Source organism: Ctenopharyngodon idella, chromosome 10, assembly GCF_019924925.1.
Source record: "Ctenopharyngodon idella isolate HZGC_01 chromosome 10, HZGC01, whole genome shotgun sequence".
In the NCBI taxonomy this organism is placed as follows: Eukaryota; Metazoa; Chordata; class Actinopteri; order Cypriniformes; family Xenocyprididae; genus Ctenopharyngodon; species Ctenopharyngodon idella.
The window spans coordinates 48,718,663-48,736,485 of NC_067229.1; the positions used below are offsets into that span (position 1 = coordinate 48,718,663).

The 17,823-nt window shown below is 38.0% G+C and overlaps 1 protein-coding gene and 1 long non-coding RNA gene across 2 annotated transcripts in view; both read left to right on the top strand.

The window, feature by feature from the left end:
• Positions 1-2,931, top strand: part of zswim6 (zinc finger, SWIM-type containing 6) — an 88,124-nt gene extending 85,193 nt beyond the window's left edge. The window contains exon 14 of the mRNA XM_051908619.1: positions 177-2,931. Within this exon, the coding sequence (XP_051764579.1) occupies positions 177-1,039 (863 nt within the window). The 3' untranslated portion in view covers positions 1,040-2,931. The remainder of the gene's footprint in view (positions 1-176) is intronic.
• A 2,378-nt stretch (positions 2,932-5,309) lies between these two features.
• LOC127520497 (uncharacterized) lies at positions 5,310-10,040 on the top strand. The gene is made up of 2 exons (XR_007932134.1): positions 5,310-5,482; positions 7,657-10,040. It is a non-coding gene; the product is annotated as an uncharacterized LOC127520497 (long non-coding RNA).
• The last annotated feature ends 7,783 nt before the right edge of the window (positions 10,041-17,823 follow it).

Sequence of the window (17,823 nt, forward strand, 5' to 3'; positions counted from 1 at the left end):
TTTGACACTGATACCTTTATATGTAGCAAAATATGAATCTTTGATGAAATGTTATGAAGACTTTTTTTCTTTATGTGCACTAATGAATAAGAATATGTAATGAGAATATGTATTAAAGTAATTAGTGACAGTTGTTTTTAAGGACATTGAGTGACATGGTGTGTGTGTCTGCGCAGGGGTCTACGCACTGGACAGCATCATGCAGAGCTGGTTCACCCTCTTCACGCCCACCGAGGCCACGAGCATCGTGGCGACCACGGTCATGTCCAACAGCACCATCGTACGGCTGCATCTGGACTGCCATCAGCAGGAGAACCTGGCGAGCAGCGCGCGGACGTTAGCCCTGCAGTGCGCCATGAAGGACCCTCAGAACTGCGCGCTGTCGGCCCTCACGCTCTGCGAGAAGGACCACATCGCCTTCGAGACGGCCTACCAGATCGTGCTGGACGCGGCCACCACGGGCATGAGCTACACGCAGTTGTTCACCATCGCGCGCTACATGGAGCACCGCGGCTACCCCATGCGCGCTTACAAACTGGCCACGCTCGCGATGGCCCACTTGAACCTGAGCTACAACCAGGACACGCATCCCGCCATCAACGACGTGCTGTGGGCGTGCGCACTCAGCCACTCGCTGGGCAAGAACGAGCTGGCCGCCATCATCCCCCTGGTGGTGAAGAGCGTCAAGTGCGCCACCGTGCTGTCGGACATATTGCGGCGTTGCACGCTGACCACGCCCGGCATGGTGGCGCTGCACAGCCGCAGGAACTCTGGGAAGTTGATGTCGTTGGACAAAGCCCCGCTAAGACAGCTCTTGGACGCCACGATCGGGGCCTACATCAACACGACGCACTCGCGGCTCACGCACATCAGCCCGCGGCACTACAGCGAGTTCATCGAGTTCCTCAGCAAAGCCAGAGAGACTTTCCTCATGGCGCACGACGGACACATCCAGTTCACGCAGTTCATAGACAACCTGAAACAGATATACAAAGGCAAAAAGAAACTCATGATGCTCGTGCGAGAGCGCTTCGGCTAGCTTCGGCTAGAAAAAAAAAAAACATTACGAACCACACCGGTATTATGTGTATAGACTTAACGTTTGCGCAAAAAAAAATGGAAAAAAAAGTGGAACGTTGTCATGTTGTGGAAGTTTGTGTGTTTCCCCTTTATTTGTGTGAAAGCGTGTGAGAGTATGTCACCACGTTTCGGTTTACACTGAGTATATGTTGTCCAGTGGCGAAAGTCCACACAGCACTCCAGATCTCTCTCTCTGTTTAACATTCACAGCCTCAAAGTGAAGAAGAAAAATGGCTTTAAACCAAACAACACCTCCATCCTAAGTGACAAGTACCTCGTACGGCTTCAGCTTTACTCCTTCCTGAACCAGTCACACGTTACCAGTGTACTAAAGAAGTGTTAGAAACGAGAAAAACAGAAACACGTCTCCATTTTGTTTTGTTTAAATTCCTTTTCAGGCTAATTGCGTGGCTTTGCAGTGCTGTTTCGTCCAAAAGCATGTCACACACACACACGCTTCTCAACCCCATTGTGCTTGCGCTTGTGGAAACTTAGCGACTGTCGACATACATCTCAGGGATTCTCTTTGAAAAAAAGGAAAAAAAAGAAGAAAAAAAATGGTCATGAAAGAATGAGAGCATTTTATTGTACTGTATATATGATAGTATATGTCTGAATATTGAAAAAATGTATACGTTAACTAATTTATAAAAAGAATATTCTATGTAATGCAAAATACTTGAAGCTGCAGTACCTTGGTCTGAAATAAAACATATCAGAGGGACTAAACGCGAGCCTCGGGCTGTGTTCGGAACGCAAGGCTAGCGCGCTGCATACTGCGCGAGAAGTAGTGTGCGAAACGGAAACGGTAGGCATTATTCACCTGACGTCGCATGTTTTTAATTCAGTTCGTCTTGGTTGCTTTTCACACTTAATCTGCATTGCACAGTATGCATACTACACACTGCAGCCGCAGTAACAGTACGCTAGCGTTCTATTCCGAACACGGCCGCGCTGTCGGGGCTGGAATCGGGCAGTGAACCTGTGTGGCGTTGGCGTAGACACGAGCGCACAGGGCACCGGTGGTTTGGACGGACACCCAGTGAACCGGAGCAGCAAGCCTTAGCATTAAGAATTGGGAATGCAAGAATCGCAGGCCCACGTGCCTCAAAAAAACGCCTAGAAATGTAGATCCAACAGTATCGATGTTAACGCAAACATGCCGAGCGATTGGCCTGACGCTCTTGTTTCTTTCCACAATAATCGAGTCACGACGAAACTCCATTTTTATGCACAATAACATGTACATGCCTATCTGCTGACATCTTAACTTTGTGCAAGACAGAAAGTTGCTGTGTAGGTCTGACTGTTCAAACGTTTTTCTTTTGTTTTTTGTTTCTTTGGTTTTGTCGTTCCTGTAGGATTCCTCAACGAAACGAAAACAGCCTTCTTTCTTGCCTTGTCTTAACGCTTTAAAATAACCAAACTGGAGTTCTAACTACCAAACTTGTTCGTTAAAAATGAAAGCCAACCAACTTTGGTTACAACTTTACTGTCTTTAATTTTAGCTGAATGGTATTCTGTGCTTTAAAAAGCAGGTTTCCTATGTTTTTGGTGCAAAAACGTTGTCGAGTGTCCCCTTCCTTAGAGGTATGTCTGTAGCTCTTTTTCTTTTCTTTTTTCTTTTGTTCGTTTAGAAACAGAAATATCATTTTTTTTCTCTCCATTTTATTTATTATAAAAGGTAAACGATTGTACTTCTTCACCCGTGTCAACATTCTCATGAAGTTGAATTTAAGATTTGATACACCGATATCAATTTATTTATGTAACTAAATCACTGTTTTATAAACTTGTTAATGATTCAACATTTTTGTTTTAATTAAAATTAGTTTTTTGAGAGGAAGCAAATCATTGAGTCGTTTGTGTGCATGACACTCGCACATTTACATCACTGATTTTCATCTGTTTGGTGAACAAAAAAAATGCATACAAGATGGTGCACGAATCTAGAGAAATGTTATTATTATTTTATATATTTTATCAATATAAAAATATCAAATAAATAAAATGGACAATACACAATATATACAAATATTGAGTAAAATAGTGCATTTTATTAATTTATCAAATATATTATAGCCTATTAAATACATTTTATAATGTAATTTATAATATATACTCGTACACCATCGTGCATGCATTTTTTTTTTTCCCAACAAATTTGTAATGCATTCTGTATGGAAGCTTGTTTCCGCTATGAAATAAAAAATAAAAAAGGTAATTGCGACTTTTCATCTCACAATTCTGACTTTTTTTTTTCTCAGAAGTGCGAGATATAAACAATTTCAAGTTATAGTCAATTGTGAATTATAAAGTCAGAATTGCGTGATATAAACTCGCACTTCTGACTTTTTTTCTCGCAATTCTGACATTTTTTTCTCAATTGCGAGATACAAACAATTTCAAGTTAGAATTGCAAGTTATAAAGTCAGAATTGCAAGTTATAAAGTCAGAATTGCGAGTTATAAAGTCAGAATTGCGAGTTATAAAGTCAGAATTGCAAGATATAAAGTCAGAATTGAGTGATATAAAGTCAGAATTGCGAGATATAAAGTCAGAATTGCGAGATATAAAGTCAGAATTGAGTGATATAAAGTCAGAATTGCAAGATATAAAGTCAGAATTGCGAGTTATAAAGTCAGAATTGCGTGATAGAAAGTCAGAATTGCGAGTTATAAAGTCAGAATTGTGAGATATAAAGTCAGAATTGCGAGTTATAAAGTCAGAATTGAGTGATATAAAGTCAGAATTGTGAGATATAAAGTCAGAATTGTGAGATATAAAGTCAGAATTGCGAGATATAAAGTCAGAATTGCGAGTTATAAAGTCAGAATTGCGAGATATAAAGTCAGAATTGCGAGATATAAAGTCAGAATTGTGAGATATAAAGTCAGAATTGAGATATAAAGTCAGAATTGAGTGATATAAAGTCAGAATTGCGAGTTATAAAGTCAGAATTGCGAGATATAAAGTCAGAATTGCGAGATATAAAGTCAGAATTGCGAGATATAAAGTCAGAATTGCGAGTTATAAAGTCAGAATTGCGAGATATAAAGTCAGAATTGAGATATAAAGTCAGAATTGTGAGATATAAAGTCAGAATTGAGATATAAAGTCAGAATTGTGAGATATAAAGTCAGAATTGTGAGATATAAAGTCAGAATTGAGATATAAAGTCAGAATTGAGTGATATAAAGTCAGAATTGCGAGTTATAAAGTCAGAATCGCGAGATATAAAGTCAGAATCGTGAGATATAAAGTCAGAATCGTGAGATATAAAGTCAGAATTGAGATATAAAGTCAGAATTGAGTGATATAAAGTCAGAATTGCGAGTTATAAAGTCAGAATTGCGAGATATAAAGTCAGAATTGAGTGATATAAAGTCAGAATTGCGAGATATAAAGTCAGAATTGCAAGATATAAAGTCAGAATTGAGTGATATAAAGTCAGAATTGCGAGTTATAAAGTCAGAATTGCGATATAAAGTCAGAATTGCGAGATATAAAGTCAGAATTGCGAGTTATAAAGTCAGAATTGTGATATAAACTCGCAATTTTGTGTTGTAATGTCCAATTGTGAGGGGAAAAAGACGTTTTTTTTTTTTTTCTCAGAATTGTTTATATTTCGCAATTCTGACTTTATAAGACCAGTTGTGAGTTTATATCTCACAGTTCTGAGGAAAAAAAGTCAGAATTGCGAGTTATAAAGTCTTTATATAAAACTTGTTTATAAAAACTTGCAATTGCGAGATAAAAAGTCAGAATTACCTTTTTTATTTTTATTTATTTTTATTTAGTGGCGGAAACAAGCTTCCATAATTTTGGGATTGTCTTATCCATGAATAATATTTGCATTGAGTTTTTCAAACAAGGCGTCTGAGAAAGTAAAAATAATTGTGCTGACTGCATTTTCGAACATCCTTCACGTTGGGAATCTGTCTAAAACTTACAAGGGTGCCAGCTCACTGGATTTGGAACAGATGGCTAGTATAAAAATAAGAAACTTATTTTTAATATACTGTCATCATAGTTTATTCAGCAGTCCCTCCTTTGTCTTGAGCTTCTGTGTTTGAGTTAGATTACCTTTAGGATTTAGAGTTTGGTCATTTCCAGATGCCAGTTCTACAAAGACACGTCCGTCTTGTCTAAACTAAACAGGAAGTGGACAAACAGGCTGCAGTGTGAGATTATGACACTTGAGTTGCTCCTTCACACTTGGAGCGGAACGATAAGGTTGACCAGTGTTAAACAAAAACAGATCCTCTCGCACTCAAGATTGCTTTCAGTGGAGAACTTCCAGGAACTACCAGCCAAGAGCTTCAACCATTGAGATGTCAAGACCGGGGACGGCTGAACAACGTTAAATACTGCAGGAGGAACTCATTCTCACACTGATAAGGTGGGCAACTTCACACTGTGTAAATTTCATTTGTCATGTTTTGCAAAATTTACGGAAAACTTTAAAGGTGCAATTTTTGGCCAACAAACTCAAAGCGTTAAAGTGCATTCGCATTTACCGTTGTTTGGCGAATTTTCGTGGGCAAAATCCAGCTATTTCTAGGAATCCATGGGATTGGAAATTTCGCATGATGGATTAAGAATTCCTGATGCAGATTTTGCAGATTCAGTTGGTTACATGAATTTGCCCAATTGACCAACCAACAAAGTCCTCATTTTATGATCATCTCATCACTATTTTATACTTTATTGAATATAATAATAAATAAATTATTTAAAAAATCAGCTGTTTAAGTTAATATCAAGTGATGTACATTTTAGTATAGACTAAAATAGTAAAACGAAAATAGTTCAAAATAGTCACAGTAGAATCACAGCCTCTGTGATGAACAGTTTCGTTCTTGAATGATTCAATATTTTTGAACAAATCAGGTGAGTCAATGATTCAATGACTTACACCAATGACTAACCAGACGCGATGCGATAAGATGCCAGTGACAAGCTATTTGTCTGTCCACACCATATGCAAAACGACTGAGATGACAAAATCAATCAAAGACCACAGCCAATCAGAACAGCGTGTGGGCGGGCTCTCGCTGCCAAGTCCATGGTTTTCCCACAGAATTGGGCTACTTTAACACTGTTTTAACAATTGTCAATAATATCTAGCCCCTGGAATGCAAATTTTGCCTGGGGAACCCCGACAAAAACATGGATTTTACCCCCAGGAAACACGATTGGGCTAGTTTTGAGTAGCAATTGGGTGGGTTTTGTTGTGAAAACCTGGCAACCCTGGGCACCAGAGATGGCACTCGCCAGGAAATGGATAAGTGCATAATCAAATTCATGAATATTACATTATTAAAAATACATAATGAGTTACTAAAACAATCTTTGTCCTACAGAATACACTTGTCTGTTCACAATGAGTTGACAGTTTGAACGTTCTTGTTTCCGTTTATTTATTTTGAAAATCTGAGGCGAACTGTCTGTTGTTGCTTTCAGTACAGCTATAAAAGACACAAAATGATATTCAAACTCACATTAGATGCTTAAATAAAGCACATAGTACCTGAGATTATCATCATAGTCATTATCTTAGTTTGTGGTGTTGTTTCAGCCATGACGTTGCAGAAAAATAGAAATCGTTTCTAAAATAGAATCATCGCGTGTTGCTGTCGCGGCTAGTTAGGACAAACTCAGATTAACATGGAAAAGATACCTTTTATAGCATGTTGCGGCAACGCGTCTGGTTATTCATAAAGCCAGTGGATGCATCTCAGGCTTGCCAGATCTTCACAACAAAACCCGCCCAATTGCTACTCAAAACTAGCCCAAAAACTAGCGTTTCAGGGCGAGGCCCCAGTAAAAATCATGTTCCGGGGGGGTGAATCAACGTTTTTGGTGGGGGCTCCCCTGGTGAAATTCGCATATTATGTTACTTGGGATCGCTTCAACCTGCGAACATGAAAAACAACCGCGGCAAATGTGTTAAAGTAGCCCAATTCTGCGGGAAAACCATGGACTTGGCAACACTGCTACATCTAAAATCGCATACTCTCTTGAGTAGGTACTTATTTTGAATAAGTAATTACTTCACGACTGCTAAAAAAGTATGTTCTGTATAATATGAATGTAATCCAGACGTACCACATCTGCCATGTTGTCATTATCATGTGCCATTCACAAATCCTCTCCAGTGGCTTCATGGGATAGTAAAGTGTCCATCATATTCACACTTCAGAATCTCGCCAGTAGTAGTAGTTCATCTGGGCACTTTTTTAGTAAAGTTGCCCTTATAAGGGTGAAAATGCCCCTGGAAATCATTTTAAAGGGTCAAACATTGCCACTTAATGGAAAAGTTATGAGTTAAAGATTTGGGATAATCCTGCCAAGTGTCCTCCTTAAATGGCCACCCTAGTTTAGTAAAGTCACCATGTTTAATGAAAGCACCACATTATGCTGTAGTTATCATCTCTACACACACAGTAGTATTATTTTAACTTGTGGAAAAAAATACTCTGCCCCTTTTAGCTGTTAAAGCACCAGAAGCGATGAGATAACTGAACAATTAATGTTTTAAAATAATGCATATGGATTCTTTTCTTGCTTTAGGCTGCAAAAACGGCAGAGTTTTGCAGTTTTTCCACCTCTCTTCATCAGCGGAATGGACAGATGGGACGAAGACCCGTGCTGACCAACGCTTTTCACTCTCATTTTGTTTCTGAGAGCACAGATGCACAGTCAATCCAAGATGGAGCACTTTGCCCAGACCATCAGCCCCTCAGTACATTTGGAAGAACAAACTGTAATAGCCTCAGCCATAATTCCCATGAAGCATTTTCAGGCCTGTGAGGAGATCTGTTCCTGCCAAAGCGGTGCGGAACAGGAGGCCGGGGGTTCGGGGGGGGAGATATCCAAGTGCTTGAGAGAAGACAGTGACAAATTCACGCTTTTCTGTGACTTCAGGCCTGGCACAAAACGCCATTGACCACAGACACAGGATGAGGCCCTTAAAGAGGCCATATTATGCCCTTTTACAAAGTCTTGATGTTGTTTTTGGGCTCAACTAAAACAGCTGTAACTTCTTCCTGAGTCTCTCCATCAGTGTCGACTCCGGTTTGAACAATGTAAGGCTGAACACCGTCTTCATTTTGGCTGCGTGAGATTCTCCAGCTTTGTTGTTGTTGAGCAACCGAAGCTCGAGCCGTTAAAGCTCCGCCCTCTTCTGGAAAGGGGGCCGGGAGCAGCAGCTCATTTGCATTTAAAGGGACACACACAAAAACGGTGTGTTTTTGCTCACACCCAAATAGAGGCAAATTTGACAAACTATAATAAATGATCTGTGGGATATTTTGAGCTGAAACTTCACAAAGGGTTTAAAAAACAGTTCATATCACGTCTGGTATCATCAAATTGAGAGCATTGTATTATGGGATTTGGCTCTCACATAGAGTGATCTTGCATATTTTAACAAATGTCGAAGGTCATTCCATGCATGCAGAAGATCCACATACAAAAATAACAAGAGTAGTATGACATTCTGAGCATATCTGAACATTTTTTTAAAAATGCATGCAGCTATAAAGATTTAAGTGGGTTTATTTTAAACCTTTTATTGCCCATGAGCCATTGGTGAAATTTCCCTTTCTCCAACTCATCGACCAGAGCTCTGAACGGCTGGATAAAGAGATACGGTATCTACTGTAATGGCAGCAGAGCGCTGTACACTTCCTCCTCGGGAGGAAACGCTGGTTGTAAATGTCGTCTGTTGACATGTGTTGCTAACACAGACGTTTAGTGCTGGGCAGTGGTCAACTTTGATCCTTTATCACAAGACAACCAGACCCAAACACCCTACAATTACTGCAGAGCCAGCCGGGCCGGACAGAACCCCTCGCAGCCTCAACAGGAAGCACAATCGCTGAAACAATGAACGACTGCGGCCAGGAACACCACAACCTCCTGCTGCTCGCAGACACACGTCCACAGAAAACTCTCAAGAATTATTCCAGGGTCACATGGTACATCATGTCCCCATCAAATCCCCCCCAATATCACAGTTAATTAAATATGAGTGAATTTTCAATCACTTTGACTTGAGATTTTATGACAATTAATAAATATTCAGGTTTAATTTTTTCCTTGGGAATACTGTTTTAACTGATAATCACTTTATAGATTTTTTTTTTCCTGACATCCTGTTAGTCTTTTGTAAATCCTATTAAAAAAACAAAAGCCACTCCCTCAATGACATCATCATCATCCAGAAAATGATATCATTTTGGAGGGAAAACAAGTGAGTATAAGCAATGGATTTGATTATTTACTGTGATATTTTGTGGTGTTAGTTGGTTTGTGTCCATCCTTTTTAATCAAACTACACAACTCAGTTTGCCACTAACTTCATGATTACATTTACAATTTACAGTCCTTTTCTAGTGTCATTTTTGTCAACAATCAAGTTCTAATGAATAAAGTTTAAGCAGTGGCGTGCACTTTTATCGCTGCCAAATGCTTTCATAGATTACAAGCATATTTATATTCTAAAAGGCACATCATTCAGTAGGTTCTGAATTAGAGGAAGGATCTAATGATATCATTTTGGTCTACTGATATATTCCAACAGAAGGCAAACATTCAAGGTTTTGTTGTGTTGGAGCTTCACCAGCTGGCTGGATATCTTCAATGTTGTGCTTTGACAAGAACAATATGGAAGGAAACATTTTTGGGGAAAGAGAGGTTTGAGATGTTACACATCCAGAAGGAAGCCAGGAGTGAAAAAGTACTATAGCTGATGTTGCAGGAAGCTGTTCAGAAGATCATATCCAGAGCCTTAAACTAAATTTTGCCACACCTGCCAATGACCGGTGACTTAAAGCGGTCATGAACTGCATTGTTTTATTGTTTTATAATGTTTCCTGGGGTGCACTTATAATGTTACTATCCTTTTTACTTCAAAAATGGTCATAATTTAGAAATAAAAGGCATTTTTCCTACCCTGATTTTAGCCCTCTGATTTGAATACTGTTTTAAGGGGCGTGTCTCTGTGAGACTTCAGTGTAAACACCCACTGCTGTGATTGGCTGACATCTTTGCATATGAAAGTATTACTCTCTTTAAAACTTTCAGCGTGTTTTTACGATTAGAGCTCTCAAGGTTAACTAATCGTGAAAAGTGTTGATTATATTTAGATCTATGGTATTATATTTAGATCGCAGCATGAAAGGTTGCAGTGATGATCATGTAGCCGATCACAGACATGTTGTTGAGCTCATGAAAGCAGTGATCTCGTCATTGCAACTCAATTTCTGCACACTAACGAATGCTTTCATTATAACTAACAGTGCAAACTCGATGTAACTAAGAGATTTGTTGATTTGGCGTGAGCCCAGAACTCAGTTACTGATAAACTTGCGCTGTTTGATTGACAGCTCCAGCGATTGTAAAGGGAGCGTTCTTTGATCGCTTTGTATATATAATTTAATCACCGTTTAAATAACAGGTTCATTTCATCCTACTAAGAGAAACAACGTGAAGTTGAGCGTTTAGTCACTGGTTTGATTTACTGACACTGTACATCTGACTGTACATGAATCATTAATATCAGATCAGGCATTAGAATTAACACAGTTACTGACATGTTGTTGCATTACTGTCGAGTCCATATCGTAAAAGTCTGTTTGCGAAGCCTGCGCCGAAATGCGATTGATTTACCAAAGAATCCACAGTCAAATGAACCGAATACAAATAAATGAAGCTCAACTGAGACATTCACATTGTTGAAAATAAATAACCATATTCCTAGCATTAGGATCCTTTGAAAGGTAATGTTATTTTAGTCCTGTATCGCTCTTCTCTCCTCCTCATCTCACTAACAAGACAGTGGGCGGGGCTAACGCTGCAATGATGAAGTAAGCATTGATTTCTTCTGTGGAGGCGGAGTTTCACCTATGTCATAGATAGGCACATTCCAGGATCAGTGTCAATAAAAGCTTTTATTGGACTAAAAAGGAAGTTTTCAGTTCTGAAACTTACAGGATATTCTTATAGTACGATAATGTTAGTATCAAACTGAGTTGTTTTCCAAAAATGAAAACGATTCAGTTCATTTATTAATATTTATTTCTTTCATTTATAAAATAGTAACCACATCAATTTTGTGCTTTTTATCCATGTCTGTTATCTTGAGATTATACTATATTCCTAAAAGTTGACACCCACTTTTCCTTATCCAATCAATTCCTGATGGAAAGTCCCACCATGATTTTTTGTTTTAAAATCCTGTTTTGTTTGGAAATATGTCAAATTATGGAAATGAAATGGATTGTAAATGCCATTTAATATTAAAAAACAAAAGCAACTTCCCCAATGACATCATCGTCCAGGAAGTGACATCATTTTGGAGGGAAAACAACAGTACTAAGCAATGGATTTGACTATTTACTGTGATATTTTGTGGCGGATTTTAAATGTCATTTAATACTGAGAAAAGGTAAACTATGACCCTTTTCGACCAACATTATAAGTGCTCCTCAGGGGGAAAAATACAATGATTTTAAAAAGTGTATGATATGAGTGAGAGCTTCAAACTTTACTTTAACTGCAGAAATGAGCTGGTAAATGCCACTGGTCATAATGTGGGAGCAACAGAACGCACTGACCAATCAATACGCTTCACATTTTACCCAGTCGCCACCGTTTGCTCTTTTGGAAAAAGTATTTCCATATGAGGGCTTTGAAGGCCACCTTTTGAACTTTCACATTCTCAAGATTTTCAGATCTCACTTTTCAATTATGCATGCTTTAACCTTTCATGCTCTCCTGTGCAAATCAGTGTCAGTTCTCTGTAATCTGTGTCTTACACAATCTGAGGTCTTTAAAACTATTCATTGCATTAAATAAAGCTTGAGTAGATAACGCAGACCCAACCACGTCTGGCCCCGGTTATCAATCATGAGTGGGCCCACAGAACACACACAGCGTAATATGATCAAACCTGAACCTCTGAGAGACCGAAAATAAGCCTCGTCCTCCCCGCCGGTGTTTGTATGTAATCTATTGAAGAGGATAATGTGGTGTTTTACCACACTGTCACAGTAAAAGCATGAACATCACAGTCGTACGTAGAAATCCTGTTGGCTGAACACACCAGGTGCGTCACACCTCTTTAGATGATTCGATCTGCTGCCTGTTTCAATTAAAAATCAAATAAACAAAACATGAATTTATTGTGCTATTATGTGGTTGCTAGGGTATTCTGCGGGGTTATATGGCATTGCTAGGTGGTTTATATTGTGTTCTAGCTGGTTGCTAGGGTGTGAGTGGTTTTTATCATAATACAATGTGGTTGCTAGGTTAAACAGACCTTATTCAGAGCAGCGCCATGACAGATATGAAAACGAGGATGTGAGGGATCGACTTTTCAACAGCATCCGCTATATAAAGCTCCTAGATTACTTATAATTTTCCACAGCTTTGTAGTTTTTGTCTTCTGAAATTTCTTGGATATTTTTTGCAGGGTTTTGTCAGCAGAACAATCCAAAAAACACATTAAATAATAGTAGGCTACAATCCACTGAAGAGATCACAGCCTCATTTTCATTCCCGTTAAAAATCAAAGATGGCGCTGCTGTGAGGAAGGTCCACTCTACAGATAGGCCTATTCATTCATACTGCCTCTAGATATTTGTCTCTTTAATATTTATTTTTAGGTGTACAAAACCACTCTGCTTGATATTGCAAACTGGTATTTCTTACCATATTATTTTAATATATTGTCTTAATAAAAAAAAACACGGGTTTGTAGCGCAGTTTTACCGTTTACTGCACTTTATTTCGTTATTAGCCTATAGCGGCTAATGAATCGGAAGTCTCGCACATTCAGCTTACTTCCGCTTGAAGGTGGATAAACACCCAAAGCGTTTCAAGTAAATCATATTAACACACATATTAATAACCCCTTCCGTATGTGTATGTGTTGCAGCAGGATTTCGTGGGGTACCGGCTTCTTATGTCTCGTCACAGCACACTAAACCCCGGGATTTCCGCGGGCCGCGGGAGGTGTGTGGGGGGCGTACAGGATTAAATTAGGCACACAGGGGCTTATGGGAACCGTAGGACAGAGCAGACAGTGATAGTGTACACCACACAGCTCACCTGAGCGAGTGTCCTTGAGAGATAGGACTCCATAATCCCTGCGCCTCCCCCGGGAACGCCGGGAATGCGCCGTGAATTCATGCATCAGGCTTACGGTCACACTCGCTCACTCCAGTCATGCTGTGGATTTGCTGTATGTGCACCTACATGCCCACATGGAGTGACTGACAGGTGAGTAAATAAATTGTTATGAGGAGGAGGAGAGGTATAGTCTGCATGTTGGAAAAATTTAACTGGCTTTATGCAACATCCAGGATACCTTTTTACATATCAGTCATATTTTCCGAAGTTTTCCATGTGGCATCAGATCTTTGAAAGACACTGAGTTTTGTTTGAGGCACAAGTTACCAAGTTATTCAAAAGCAGATATTTAGATAGGCCTATCAGTTTCCTAGTGTGTGTCAGTTTGTTCCCAGTTACTGATTAGTTTCACCTGTGTTTCATTTAGTTCCCTTTGTTTTCTATGGAAGCTTGTTTCCGCCACGAAATAAAAAAGGTAATTGCGACTTTTTATTCTCACAATTCTGACTTTTTCTCAGAATTGCGAGATATAAATTCACAATTGAGAGTTATAAAGTCAGAATTGCGTGATATAGTCAGAATTACAAGTTATAAAGTCAGAATTGCGAGATATAAAGTCAGAATTGCGAGATATAAAGTCAGAATTGCGAGCTATAAAGTCAGAATTGCGAGATATAAAGTCAGAATTGCGAGCTATAAAGTCAGAATTGCGAGTTATAAAGTCAGAATTGTGTTATAATGTCCAATTGTGAGAGAAAAAAGACTGACTTTTTCTCAGAATTGCGAGTTTATATAGTTTGTATATATATATATTATAAAAGGTAGTTGCGAGTTTATATGCAAAAAAGTCAGAATTATGAGATATAAAGTCAGAATTGCTTGAAAAAAGTCACAGTTGCGAGAAAAAAGTCAGAATTGCGAGTTATAATTCTGACTTTATAACGCGTAATTGCAAGTCTACATCTCGCAATTCTGAGAAAAAAAGTCAGAATTGTGAGAAGCAAACTCGCAATTGCGAGGAAAAAAAGTCAGAATTGCAAGATAAAAAGTCAGAATTACCTTTTTTATTTTTAATTTACTGGCGGAAACAAGCTTCAGTAGTTTTCCCTGTGTGTATATATAAACCCTGAGTTTCCCTAAGTTCCTTGTCAGTTTGTAAAACTAAAAGTTTCACGATGTAAAAAAACTAACATCTGGTGAAAAACAAACACTTATTTTAAAATTAAAAAAAGACATGAAATGACTACTATAACCAGTAGATGGCAGCTCCTTCATATATTTTTTCACACATTTTGCTTTTGAATGTATTTTTTAGAGATTATCAAATCCCTTTTATAACAATAAAAATCTATTTTTGCCTATAGCGAGTAAAGAGTACAGCACAAACTCACTAAGTGCGAAAACTCCCGTTTTAATCAATGAATCTGACTAAACTTCACAATAAATCTTTTATTTAAATAGTTTCTTTGCTTGGTTTGTTATAATTAGAGGATTTGTGCAAGTATAAAACTTAGTAAACTTGCGCTAAACAAACTCATACAGCGTTTTGCAGATTCTCACTACCGGCAACTTAAACACCTCTGATTGGTCATTATTTTCAACAGAAATGGCTGTGATTGGCTACAATACTCAACGCTGCAAAATCTCGTTGTAAATAGAAACATTTGCAGTGCCGTTAAACGTTAAAACGTATGTAACAAGAATTTAACAACCAGATGGCTTTAATTTACTTGCCTTTCTCTTTTATTAAATAATTACAAATTATATGTTACACATAGTAATATAACTCTGGTTATCATCCGTGATAAACTTACTTTTTACTAATGAAGTATAAGTATTGGTAGTTTATGATAAATGAGGACTCATATCTGTAAAGAAAATCTAAGCTGCCCTTTAAGTTCATTAACTTAACTATTGACCCTGCGATCTAAAAATGTCAGCCTGCTCAACCTCTCCATGAGAGGAATTTGTCTGTGGTTGGTAAATTTGACTCTTTTTTTTTTTCCTCTCCTTTCGATACAGAAATATCCTGTTCTCCCCTGGGCGTTGAGGAAACTTTCAGGCCGATTCGTCTGCTGGTGTTTGAAGCCATCGGGTCCTCATTCCCATCGCCGGGCTTCAAAGACCATCTCGCCACAGATGCACCGTTAACCTGGAGATTTAAACAAGGTCTTTGCAAGTTCTTCTTATATCTAAAACATCTATCAGCATGTGATACATTGCACCAGGGTATTTGTGACCTTTTCTCTGGAGATGAAAGCCCCATCGCACGCTTTCATCTAAAGTAGCTGCGCTCTCAAGATTTGAAGCCACTGTCGCGTCGTATTTTTGAGTCTCTGGACAGGCGAGTGACGTCCTAACATCTCGACTTTAAAGGCAAATGAAAATGTCACTCATAGGAGCAAGTGCTGTCCATAACGTTTTCATAAATGTCACTGCAGAGGAAGAGGGGAAATAATGCAGCACAATTAATTGACTTGGATTAATATCCTTTCTGTAAACATGCATTTTATTCACTAGATATTTACATTCTTCCTGACATGAAGTTTTTGAAAGAGTCTCTTCTGCTCCCCAAGGCTGCATTTATTTGATCAAAAATACAGTAAAAATAGTGAAATATTATTACAATGTAAATCAGCTGTTTTCTATGTGAATATATAGTAAAATGTAATTTATTCCTGTGATCAAAACTGAATTTTCAGCATCATTACTCCAGTCTTCAGTGTCACATGATCCTTCAGAAATCATTCTAATATGATGATTTGCTGCTCAAGAAACAGTTCTGATTATTATCGATGTTGAAAACCGTTTTCTGCTTAATATTTTGGTGGAAACAATGATACCATATGTGGTAAAATAAAAAAGAGAAAAATTAATACTTTTATTCATCAAGGATGCATTAAATTGGTCAAAACTGACACTGAAGACTGGAGTAATGATGCTGAAAATGCAGCTTTGATCACAGAAATAAATTACAGTTTACAATATAGTCACATAGAAAGCAGTTATTTTAAATCATAAAAATATTTCACAATATTACTGTTTTTACGGTATTTTTGATCAAATAAATGCAGCCTTGGAAGACTTTTTTCAAAAACATCAAAAAATGTTAATGTTTCCAAACTTTTGACAGGTACTGTATATTTTTATATATAACTAGTATTATTTAGACTCTAAAGTTGTTTAAATCATCATTTTGACAGTCATTTCATGGTTTAGGATGTTACCATAAACACAAATCTCATCTACGATATTAATTTTATTTGTGCAGATCTTAAAGGTGACATATTATGAAAATCTGACTTATGACATCTTGATCTTATTATAATATTACCGCCCCTTAATCTGCACTTTTCCACCCATGGCGCCGCCATTTTGTTTTCGCAAGCAAGGCAAAGCTGCAGATGAAGAAAATGTAAGTATTTTTAAGTAATGCAGTGTGTTTTATTTAATGGCGGAAACAAGCTTCCATAGTTTTAAAGCTCCGCCCTCTTCTGGAAAGGGGGCCGGGAGCAGCAGCTCATTTGCATTTAAAGGGACACACACAAAAACAGTGTGTTTTTGCTCACACCCAAATAGGGGTAAATTTGACAAGCTATAATAAATGATCTGTGGGGTATTTTGAGCTGAAACTTCACAGACACATTCTGGAGACACCAGAGACTGATATTACATCTTCTCAAAAGCCTTAAAATTGTACTGATGATTAACAAATAATTTTGACTATTTTTAATATCTTTTAATGCCTAACAATTACCTTATCCATATCATATTTCATTTAATTGAAAAATTCATGTATATAATATTCTCTCTATATTTTAATGTTTCAATCAAGTAATGATTCATAAGACAGAAAACCAAAACCAGTGTAAAATGTATGTTAAAGCAGGAATAAGAAAGCTACAAACTGCATCTTTCCTGCTATCTCTCCTCATTGGATTTTAAAAAGGTCCCTTAAATTAGATTTCAGTTGTCAGTATATGCCTTAACATTACTGTAGTAATGATAGACACAGGTATATCGTATTAATACTGTCCGTAACAAACCCGTCTTTATTGTGCTTGATATGAAATTAAAGTTGATTTAAAATCTGGTGTTCATGAAAGAGTGTGAACCCTGATTATGAATGCATGTGAATTTAATTTTCCCGTTCACATTTTTGAATGAAATACAAGTATATATACAGTTCACCATCTTGGATCATTTCTATGCATCCTGAAATTGACTTTCCATGAATGATATATGCAATGCAGGTGCAGAAGTTTGGCAAGACATCTTGAAAGGCAGCATTTTTGGTGACGTTTGATAAGGAGATCATAAAATCAGTCAACTTTTACTGACAGGAGTCTTTTCTGTAGTTTGTATTAAAATGAATCCCAGCTTGTGTAAAAACTCCTCTAGTTTCTCCTCTGTAACTCCAGAGAGACGAGCCACACACTCTCTGATTTATATATCTCACAAAAATGCCCTTCCCTCACATCCCAAGTGGATTTCTATAAATGCCTCATGAATACCCCCTTTTATTTTTATTTATGGGCCAGGGTTTTATAATTGAATAGTAATTAATACCGTCAGTCCCGAGCCCCGGCACCGTTCTTTACA